This window comes from Zootoca vivipara, chromosome Z, assembly GCF_963506605.1.
Source record: "Zootoca vivipara chromosome Z, rZooViv1.1, whole genome shotgun sequence".
Classification (NCBI taxonomy): domain Eukaryota; kingdom Metazoa; phylum Chordata; class Lepidosauria; order Squamata; family Lacertidae; genus Zootoca; species Zootoca vivipara.
This window is the reverse complement of record NC_083294.1, coordinates 15,120,984-15,132,178: the sequence shown is the minus strand read 5'-3', so window position 1 is coordinate 15,132,178 and position 11,195 is coordinate 15,120,984. Positions and strand designations below refer to the sequence as shown.

General features: G+C 43.6%; 1 protein-coding gene across 2 annotated transcripts; it reads right to left on the bottom strand.

Annotated features, from left to right (window-relative positions):
- Positions 1-2,343: 2,343 nt before the first annotated feature.
- On the bottom strand, positions 2,344-10,357 carry SET (SET nuclear proto-oncogene). Of its 2 annotated transcripts, none has more exons than XM_035113294.2 (8): positions 10,018-10,357; positions 7,948-8,005; positions 6,465-6,607; positions 5,707-5,810; positions 5,456-5,569; positions 3,821-3,991; positions 3,637-3,721; positions 2,344-3,189 (listed from the first exon to the last, which is right to left on the bottom strand). In XM_035113294.2, the coding sequence occupies exons 1-8, from the start codon at positions 10,088-10,090 to the stop codon at positions 3,182-3,184; spliced, it is 756 nt and encodes a 251-aa protein (XP_034969185.1). In that variant the 5' UTR covers positions 10,091-10,357; the 3' UTR covers positions 2,344-3,181. The 2 variants fall into 2 exon arrangements, with proteins under 2 accessions (XP_034969185.1, XP_034969184.1); XM_035113293.2 differs by having other exon boundaries at positions 3,581-3,721; positions 10,018-10,354.
- Between the last annotated feature and the right edge of the window lie 838 nt (positions 10,358-11,195).

Sequence of the window (11,195 nt, the reverse complement as noted above, 5' to 3'; positions counted from 1 at the left end):
TCCTGATTTGCAGGGAGGTGGACTAGATGCCCATCAGGGTCCCTTCCAATCCTACCATTCTATCATGCTATGTGGTCCCATGCTTCTGCGATGTTGCATCATTCAAAGCAATTTTAGAGCATCCCTTTTTTGTAAAACCATGAGAACTGGCCAGGAAGCAGCATTGTGTCAAGTAGCAAAGGCATTCACACTGGGTTGTATCCAATGAGTCCTACTCAAAGTAGACCTACTGAAAATAAAAAACCTAACATGCCCATTTATTTCAGTGGATCTGTGTATAAAACTTCAAGTTGAATATACAATTATTTTGATGACATACTTGGGGACTGCCAAGTTGTTTGTGAGGCTATGTAGCTCAGTGGCTGAATCAATTATCATAGGCTGAAAGTACCTTCTTCAGTCTCCCATTAGTTATCTCAGCTGACTGGAAAGTCCTCTTAACAGTCCAAACAGGCAATACTAAAGTAGTCAGGCTTGCTATATATACAGAACTCTATATTCATAAAATGCTTGTGGTTTGTTTTTCTGTGCAAAAACAACAGAGCAGTTCAGCATTTCAATGTGCACAAGCAGCAGCCAGCTCTCCAGTCCTCCTGCTTATGCAGCCCTTCCCCTAGTGAAAATGTTACCTTTTACCCTAGGCTATTTTCTACACATGCTCTTCTACTCTCTATCCAGGCAAACAAGAAGCATTAGCAGATTCTGCACATTCTGGCTGTGTAGCTTTATAATGCATTTGTTATCTGCCCTCTCAGGCTTCAAAAAGCAGTTGTGAGGAGCCTATGGCCCTCCAAACTCCCAGAAGGAAAGATGTGGGGCTTGTCATGGACACAATGACATGTGATTAATGATAGCCAAGACATCAATCTTGATTGTTGCACCATTTGAAGAGAGATCAAGGGATTAAGTTCAAATGCTCTGAAGAAAGCTGTTATGGAGAGAAGTTATCAGATGCAGGGAGAATCTTGCAGCGAGGAACCACCATCAGAGAGCCAGCATAAACCGGTACTCTTAATCTGGGGAACCTGCACATGCAGCTGCTGGGTGACCTTGGGCTAGTCACACTTCTGTGAAGTCTCTCAGCCTCACTCACCTCAAAGAGTGTTTGTTGTGGGGGAGGAAGTGAAAGAATGTTAGCCGCTTTGAGACTCCTCAGGTAGTGATAAAGCGGGATATCAAATCCAAACTCTTTCTTCTAACAGCCTTGAAGGTTAGCCTTCAGGACAGCTAAACCTCCCTTCTTTTAATTACTTTTGAGATCCGATGAATTACGACTGGGGTGATTGCAAATTCATTTTATCCAGAATGTGAACTGAAGGCCGGCATTAGAAGGCATTAACTAACAGGCTGGGGGGGGGGAGAGAAGCATGTCTTATTTGTGGTTAAGAAAGATTATAAATGGTTAAGAATGTGGGAGGCAGATGATGGAGAAAACCTCCACATAGGTGCCTGGAGTGAAACAAACAATTGAGTTATGCTGCTGGTGTAGAATGAAACCACTGACACATTAAGAAACATATTGAGATGGCAGAGAAAGGATCCTGTGTGCAAGTTGAACTCAGCAGAAAAAGCTACCAAGACTCTGGCAATTCTTCTATAAGAATGGAAGTAGAAATGGAAGGAAATTAAGCTGGGAAATGGGATTGGAAGATATTTAACTGGGTACAAATTAATGAACATACAATAAATTAATTAAATATGGATTATTCTATTAATGGGTGTTGGAATTTCTTTGGAGATAAAATTCATCATACAGTACCAGCGGAAGGACTGTTCTTGACATATAGCAACATCAACATTTTAACTTTTTGTGTGGAAAGAAAACGAACTTGAGATGTCACGAGGTTGAGGTTTGGGGAAACGCTGCCTAGTAGATTGAGGAACAGCTGCATATCATCCTGGAGTGAACACTTTTAATAATCTTTATATACATAATTGACAGACGGAGAATTGAAAGTCCTTTCTGTTTACTGTTTTCTATTTTTCTTTCTTCTTCTACCCACTTTACTCTTTGTCCTCTACTGTGGGTTAATGAGCGTACGCACAGGAAGATAATGGATGGAAGGTTAAAGACAGAGAGGGGCAGGAACGGAAGATCAGATGATCTTTCAGAAAGCCTCTTCTGAAGCATCATGTTTTCAAAAGTCTGCACGAGGGGCTTGTTTCAAAAAAGGAAAACTGCTATGTTGCTAATCACATAACTTACTTTTTAAGAGTTTTCTTCCCATCAATGTAATATTGATTAGTCCTAATGGTACTAACTCCCATACTGAGAAAGCAAACTAAAGTGGTGGGGTCGGACATGTTTTTATTTCATTTTTCCAGTGAAGACTATCAGCCCCCTTGTGTACACATTAAGTTTTATTGTAACAAAGCAACTTGTACACTTTTTAACATTCAGAACTGAGCAACTTTCTTTTTCCAGTAAAACAAAATTCTTTTGAAAAAACAAAACAAAGAACAAAATTACAATAGAGAATGTAAATTCCAAATAAAGTTCTACAGGTTCTGCTGATTCTCCATCAAGTGGCAGGGCTCAACTGTGATTAAAAAAAATCTCCTAAGTGTCATATTTTAAACTGCAAGGATGTTTATTGGGATTAAACATGCCAAAGGAGACGTATTGTTTTGTTCAAATCCCCCTTTAACCCACCCTTGCTTACATTCAGACATCTGAACCCCACCCTTGCTTACATTGTCTATAGAAGTAGACAGATACATGTTGGTAAATGCTGTCCATATTCACATAGAGACACAGTGTAATCTCTGAGCCCAATATACAGAGAAAGGAGGAAAAAGCTAGATTCTATGCACTACTACACTGGGGCCTAGCACTCTTCAGCTTCCAGCAGAGTGAAGGGAGGAGAAGGCTCTTCCCCACAGAACAGTGTGTTGATTTTATTAAAGTTTTTGTTTTGTTTTGTTTAAAAAGAGGAAGTGGGCAGGGTAACAAAATGAGTAAAGATTTAATTTCCACCAAATGCTGCTTGATATTTTCTGCAAAATTATTTGTGAACCATGGTGAAGAAGAGAGGAAAAAAAGACCTCAGGAGAACAAGGCGACTGAGCACGAAAGGGATGGGGGGGAATAGACAGCAACTTGCTCCCAGGGACTGGAGATGGGGGAAATTGGGAGGAAAGAGGGTGGTTGGAATCTGTCAGTGTTCAGTCATCTTCTCCTTCATCCTCCTGTTGAAAGAAATGAAACATTTAAACACACTGCTAAGTAATCATCACAAGAATCCAAATTTCATACCATCCATTCCCTCCCCACTTTTACTTTTCAGGAGAGGCTCTACCACACTCTTTTCTGCTCTACTTAAGACACCACAAAGCAAAGCTGCTATCCCTGACAATGCTTGCTAAGGGGCCTGTCCCAATAAACATAGCTGGACATAGCTTCTGCTCCTGTACTGTTCAAAACACTGATCTTCCACATGATCCTTCAAATTACACAGCTACTTAACCCAAGTCACTCAAGACTACGGCATGCAGAGAAGATGCCATGGCAAAGATGACTGGTTTTACTCTTCCTAAGCCTATTTACAAGCCATTGCTAAATGGCAAGTGTCATTCCAACCTCTCCTTCTTCTCCCTCGTCATCATCTTCATCTTCTTCGCCCTCATCTTCGTCACCTTCCTCATCAATGTCCTCCAAGCCTTCTTCCTCATCATCGTCATCTTCCTCTCCCTCACCTTCTTCATCATCCATATCAGGAACCTTATTTGAAGAACAATAAAACTTTAGCATGTTTATCTTAAATTACTCAACTTCCCCCACTCCTAGAAGCATGATGCAAACTCATTTAAAGACTCTTACCAAGTAGTACTGTAATGGGTTCGGCCAGATGTCATCTTTAATGACCTCGCCTAGTTCATCGGCACCAGCATCAGAATGGTCAGTGAACCAGGTGAAGAAGCTCTCCGGTTCTTCATGCTGCCTCTTTCTGCTGGCCTTGTTTTGTGACTGACTTGAGCGCTTTGTGAGATCCTTACACACAAAAAAGCCAACAGAAACATCAAAACTTCATTCTGAAAGTGAGTCTTTCCATTGAAAAGATATTCAGTTTAATTTAGGAGTTTGCTAATCCATCATCTTTATTCAGAAACTGTAAAGCACTGGGCCACTTACTGAACAAGATTATGGAGCAGCAGCATCAAACTGCTTTTGATATTCCTCACCAAATTCAGAGAAAACATCATTTAGGAGCACAAGATTAAGGGCCCTCAGATGGTACAGATGAACTGTCCATTCTGAAGTAGTTCTACTTGCACAGCACTTTAACAGTCAAGGCTTCCTCATAAAGAACCCTGAGAACTGTAGTTTGTTAAGGATCTCCCATCTCTCAGTACCCTTAAGGGTTCTTTACATGGTGTAGATATGAGGCAACACTCTCACATGGCAGAGAATTCCAGATTGTTGAATGAAACACAGCTTTTCATTAGGAATATCCCATGGCCACAACTGTACTTTTTCAGCAGGCCACATACCAGCAACACAAAATTAGAGGTTTCTACAAACACACCTCCCTTTCCATTCAGGCAAGCAAGTGGAATCATCCTAGCTCAGGGAAACATCCCAGGCAAGAGGGGCCCACATGTTCCTGATACCTGCCATACTAAAGAAGGTGGTGAACGAGGCCATTCCAGTTTCTTTGTTATTTCTGGTTCTCTCCATTAAAACACTGGCTGGGTGTGGAGGGGAGAGAGGAAAGATGCGAACAGATTTGCATCTAATATGAATCTTCAGACAATTTTAGGCCACAGAAGACATAACAACTGAGTTACTAAAATCCGACTTCTAAGCCTCCTCTATTATTTTTATGGGGTTGCTCAGAGCCAACCTGATTACATTCAGGTTCAGATACTCAGTCATGACACTGAATGGGTGACCTTAGGTCAGTCACTCTCACAGCCTAACCTTCTTCACAAGATTGTTGTGAGGACACAAGGGAGGAACTATGTATGTCACTGTGCTCCCAGGAGGAAGAGCAGGATAAAGATTGAATAAATTGATAAATAAACTAAAACAATTAGTTTTTAATATCTTTATATGTTTGTCCCTTTTCCATCTCCCAGCAGTACCATACTGTTTTGCAAACCACCTCCCTTCACACTATACAAAAGGGTTGTGCCCAACTAAGTTGTACTCACAGTAGACAAATGGAATGCACCTAAATGAATAGTGTTCATTCATTTCAATGGTTCTACTTAAAGTATAACTACGGTAATACTGGATATAACCCATAGGTTGGCATCCACATGTATTATTTGCTTCCAAAAGTTCTCACAGCAATCTCAGGAGCTCATGAATTCCATCCCCTGAAACACCGGATCACCTAAAATCCATCAGATGCAACCATGCTTTCTTTCACCCATGCAAGGAGGAAAGCGAGTCTGGGATCAACTATCCCACAAAACCAACAGGGATTCAAAGAAATCTGCAGCTACATACCTTTCCAGATTTCCATTTGATTTCACTTGATTTTGATGATGGGTCCCCAGTCTCATTCAGATGAAACTCTTTGGAGAGCATCTTGTTTTCAAAATATGGATTCTCATCAAAATACTGCAGTCAAGAGAACGTAAGAACGTCAGTACCACTACATGGCATAGATATTTCAAAGAACGGCCTCAGGGAGCACCAGGCTGTTCTTCCAGCCATCCACAAACGTGGTAACGAAGGTGCAGCACACCTTTACTTACAAAATCTATTCTGTAACCTGATTTGATGTCTTCAAACTCCGTCACCTCCACCCTGGTCAAATAATGCAGCGCTTCTTCATCTTCTTCTCCCAACAGTGCAGATACTATCAGAGAATTACAAAGTTTCCATCACATGTGTGTTTTACGTATTCATCAGCAGAAGCACCACCACCCTACAGAATTTCATTTCCTAACCTGCTCTGAAACATATATTGCTGTCGGGTTCTCCAACTTCATCCACATACTGTACAGGAAATCAACTAATATAAACTCAGTTCTAATAAATTATTTCTGACTTGTTTTTATAGAATGCTGAGGCCTGAAGCTAAAGTGAAGTGGGCTGCATCCGACAACAAACCCCTCCCTGCCACAGTCTCCTCCCCACCAGGAACTTTTTCAGAAATTCCACTGATGGAAGCTGTGCTTTCACCTCAACAACACTGCTCAATATAGCCAAATAATACAAAAGAAAGCCAATGTTTAGGAATTTGAATAACAGGTTTTGCATTAAAGAAAGAGTTCTTCTGCATTGTTTTTCATAGGCTGTCATCTTGTTGTTACTGTTATTATCTTTTGTTATATCTGCCTTTTTCCCAGTCCAGGTGGCTTACAAAGATAAAACAGAACAAGCTAAAAACATAGAAAAGATAATTAATAAAATCTAAGTAAACATCAATCAGTATCGCAAGTCACTTTGAGAAATTAGTACAAATTAATTTATAAAATAAATATTTAGAATGTATAGCACTTTAACATACCTTGTGGGTGGTTGACAAATGTTGTTACCCAAAAGTTCGGGATTTTGGCGATCAATTCTGACCTCTTCTGGAAGAATGGTTGGCGGAGTTTATTGTACTTTTGTTCTACTTTCAAAATTTCCTCACTGGCTTGTTCATTCAGTCTATAGCAAAGACAAGATCCAAACAAAATGGGAGATCCAAAGTGTAGGGCTAAGTATCAAAACAGCATGACATATAGAACACTAAATAGCAGGATTAGTTTATTTCAATCTCGAACAACCTGAAAATTTAATCTGAAACCAATGGGACCAGGTCTTTGACACACTGTTAAATAAGGGTGATGTTTTTTGCCCAAATAAGCAACAATCTATCTATCCTTCCAGATCAGAGCCCAATACAGAACCTCATGTTACAAGGAGGACGTCCTTTGAATAGCTTTGGGTAATGAGCTCCACTAACCCAAAAGTAGATACCACCCCTAGTTGCAAACTTTGCCCTGGGATGTGATTGAAGTTGTGCGCAGCAGCAGCAGCAGCGGGAGGCCCCATTAGCGAATGTGTACCTCATGTTAAGAATGGTTTCGGATTAAGAACAGACCTCCAGAACAAATTAAGTTTGTAACCAGAGGTACCACTGTATCTGAATGATGATGAATTCAGTCCTAATTGTATAGCAGTAAACATTCTCAAGTGGCATTGATTGAATCAAATCACCTATTACCATATTGCACAGCATCTCCTATATAGATCTCAATTTTAACATTGGTTCTAAATTCTCTGCTTCAGCCTTTCTCAACCTTGGGTCCATAGATGTAGTTGGACTACAACCCCCATCATTCCTAGCCATCTCGACCTGTGAGCAAGGATGATAGGAGTTGTAGTTCATTAACATCTGGGGACCCAAGGCTGAGAAAGGCCACTCAGAAAACTCAGTTTGCCCCACATGTGATTGCTGACAGTAGGTATGCATGCAAGGAATGAAAAATGAAACAAATTAACCTCCATTCATTTTCCAACCCCTATGAACCAGGTGCATTGTTTCACACTTAAGAAATACCATGAATACTCTTTGTAAAATCCAGAAAGGAGGAGAATGTGTGCAATTTGCAGGTTGCATCTCTCGGTACTGGGGGTGAGCGGGGGGCTTGATTTCCTTCCCCTTCCACACCCATGGCTGGCATTTTATTAAGCAGCACTGACTCACATCACTTAGGAAAATCTCTGTCCAAAATATACAAACTTCTTACTGCTACCAGCAGTTTCGTTTTCAACTTTTGTATTTAATAGATGAAATCAAATAAGCACAGCTCATGTTTTCAAGTTCTGAAGTACATTCCAGCTGCCCTATATTACAACTCTTTATAAGCAAATTATTAAATAGAAGACAAAAAGCTTTTATCAGCTACAGTACATTGTTTGGTAAACCTACATTATTATATTACATACGGGTTAAGGTGCTTGTTAATGTATTCTGAATAAACATATAACACCATCTGAGTTACCTGTCTATTTCATTCTGTACTTCATCAATATGTTCAATTGCTTCCTGTTGCTCTTTGTCTGGAAAAAAAAGTGCCTCAAGTCAGATTCTAATTAGCAACACAATAAACACATGTAATGCTTGTTCTCAATACTGTGGATGGAATTTTGATCTGTATTGTTTCTTGATCTGCTTTGCTTTTGACTGTGTATTCATTTGCGCACACTTTCTCCCCCATACACTGAACATGCATTTTAACAAGAAAACATTCCATTTACGTTCTTACGCTCCAAATTTATGCACATTGAAATAGACAAACTTATTCCTAAGTATAAATTCACACACTACTGTCCTGGAAGAATTTGATCCAAAATCTGAGCCCCACAGGGTCTGTGGGTGAAAAGAACTGCTCCCAAGTATTCACAAGATTGTTTTTAATCTATACTTCTAATCTTGCAACTATTCTCACCTAGTGTGACCCATAAGACGGACTTTGCTTCTACATCTCTCATCTGGCCCATCATAATGCCAGTATACTTTAAGAATGTTCATGGCACTTTATATAGATCCACAAGTTGTTGAACTATACAACCCATCAGTTTTATTTAACTGAAAAAAAGCTATGTAATAAAGAGCACACCTGAGAACACATTAATTTCCTGGATTACCATTTTTAAGGCAATAAAAACCCCTGTTGAGCAAGTGAACACGCCACACGATGTTTCCTTAGAAGAAACAATGCTTATTTCTAGTGTGCTTTCAGATAGCTGAAAGAGTGGGAAGTAGTCTATTTAAAAACCCAGAAGGCGGGATTCCACGGACCTCTTAGTCTAGCCTGCATTATTTGGAGACAAATGGGCTTTCCAAAACCTGGGATGAGGGGAATCCCCTCCTCCCTTTGGCATAAGGAAGCCTGCTATTCCAGGCCCCATTCCTTTGGAACATGGCACAATGAATTCTGCACATGCTCTATGTGCAGCGTGGCTTGCTGGCGTGCAACTGCAGGCAACGAAAGCAGGATCACCTTAAAACTCATTCCAGCAAGAAAATCTTTTTTTAAAAAAAGGCGGCTACAGACGGCGGTAGAAGCAACACGTGCGGCAGAGTAACGGAAGCTGGGCACTCTTTTGAAGGTTGGTCCCTGCCAGACAATTGTGGGTTTCCTTTTTCCAACAGCATCGTTTAAAAGGGGAGTGCCCCGTTTCTCTCCAATACAATGAAAACATGAATTCATTTTTTAAAGAAATCTGGCGTTGGGCATCTGTAGGTGCGTGAATTCATTTTTTAAAGAAATCTGGCGTTGGGCATCTGTAGGTGCGTATTTACATATACAGTATAAACGATTCGGGGGCGGAGATCAAGCCACGGCTTTCGGGGTTTGATCTGAGCCGCCGAAGCCACCATGGCACAGCTGCACGTGGTGGGAAGTTGCGACCCCTCAAACTGCAGGAGGGAAGCCGCCGCTTTGTAGTAAAAAGGACACCCACAAAACGCGCCCCAATCCTCCTCCGCCTATGAAGTACAAAACCTATTTCCGAGCTGCTGCAAGGCATAAGCCATGCGTTGCAGGGAAGGCAATCATGGCGGCAAGCAAAAGCGGGGGGCGGGAAAGAAAGAAAGAAAGCACAGTTGGAGCGCGGCCGGGGAAGATATATTCTCTGTGTGCGAGGAAGCGACATAAAAGGGATTGGAAGCGAAGAACGAGGCCTTCTGATGTTGTTGCCGCCGCCAGAGAGGCGAGAAGAAGAAGAAAGCAGCCAAGGGCGCAAGGAGAGCGAGCGGGCGAGAGCGCGCCGCGCGGGAGACAAAAGGGGCGCTTTAACATGGCCTCCCTCCCTCGCTTGGACGCAGCCGCCGCCGCGGCCTGCACATCCGGCCCACACGAGCGAGCCCCCCCCCCCACGCTTCGAAGGCGCGCTTCCCTTCGCGCCTCCGGTGGCGGCTGCTGCTGCTGGAGAAGATGGCGGCTGCGGAGGGGGTAAAGGAGAAGAGATTCGGCGTGTGCATCTCTTCCCTCCCACCTCCGGGTCCCGCCCGCCATTCCCGCGCGCCACACAAGCCCCCCTTTCACCCCCGTCTCCGGCACACGCACCTGAGATCTCGTCGGCCCCGTCGTGGTTGGAGTTGAGCTCCTTCTTGCTGACTTTGGCCGGCGGCGCCGACATGTTGGGAGCGAGAAGAGGCGGGGAAATAGAGGGGAGAGATAGGTAGGCAAGGACTGAGCAGAGCAGCCGCGCAGCCTCGCCTCAGACCGGGCTTAGCTGGAGCTGCCGCTGCTCCTCCTTCTCCTAGGTCTTCCTATGCGTGGGAGAAGACGGGGTGGCGGCAGAGCCTGGGCTCCCCTCACGCTATCTCCACACAGCGAGAGCCTCCGCCTCCTCTGCCGCCGCCGCCGCCTCCTGGTTCTGGCGAGGGGAAAGCTGGTTGGGCGCAGGCGCGCATTGGTTTTTATCTCCTTTCCCGCGGCCACCACCAGAGGGATAGTAGAATCGAATTACGCATGCGCACTGGGGACTTTTTCTTCCTCCCGCCCCCTCGCCTACTCCTGTGCGCGTGTGTGAGTGGCCGCGCAAGCGCAGACTCGTCCCTGCGCCTAGAGAACGCGGGTGAGCCAAAGGCACATGCGCAGAAGCTCCAATGTTGCTTTCCCCCAACGGGTGCGAGAAAACCGAGCTTACTGCGCAGGCGCCTTTACTCTTCTCCCCACCTCCATCATGAATGTAAGGCTGTAGCTCCCTGCCCACTGTACCCAGAGAATTCTCTTGCGCAAGCGCATACGTTCTCTGTGCATGGGAAGTACAGTACAGAGGATAATACTGTAACTGCCCGCGGAGGGGCTACAGATAGCGGGAGAGGGATGACAAAGCGCAGGCGCAGAAATATCCTCTATAGGCACAGGTTTTAAAAGATGGGCAACAACTTAAACGCAGGGGCGGATGTGTCGGCTTTAAACCCGCCTCCTCTTCGGATGCTGCTTGGTCGCCATGGATGTGCGTCTATAAGTTAATATTTGCATGTGTATAAATAGGAGTGGGCGCAGCCTTGAATGGAAATACGCTGGGGAAGTGAAAATAGAACGGTGGTCCCTGCGCATGCACAGACATATCACATAAAGATTTTATTTTTCCAAGCACTGACTGGCGCCCAAAAGAGAGCCATGCGCTCTCCAATGAATTCCCCTGTTGTTGTTTAGTCGCGTCCGACCCTTCGTGACCCCATGGACCACAGCACGCCAGGCACTCCTGTCCTCCCGCAGTTTTGTCAAACTCA

Bases quoted from the DNA above. Each gene is read 5' to 3' on its own strand.
- SET (XM_035113293.2), bottom strand. From the start codon at position 10,090: ATGTCGGCGCCGCCGGCCAAAGTCAGCAAGAAGGAGCTCAACTCCAAC. The intron at 6,608-7,947 runs GTAACTCAGATG...TCTTTGCTATAG, and splicing joins GTACAGAATGAAATAGACAG to ACTGAATGAACAAGCCAGTG. The intron at 3,992-5,455 runs GTATGTAGCTGC...TTTGTGTGTAAG, and splicing joins TCAAATGGAAATCTGGAAAG to GATCTCACAAAGCGCTCAAG.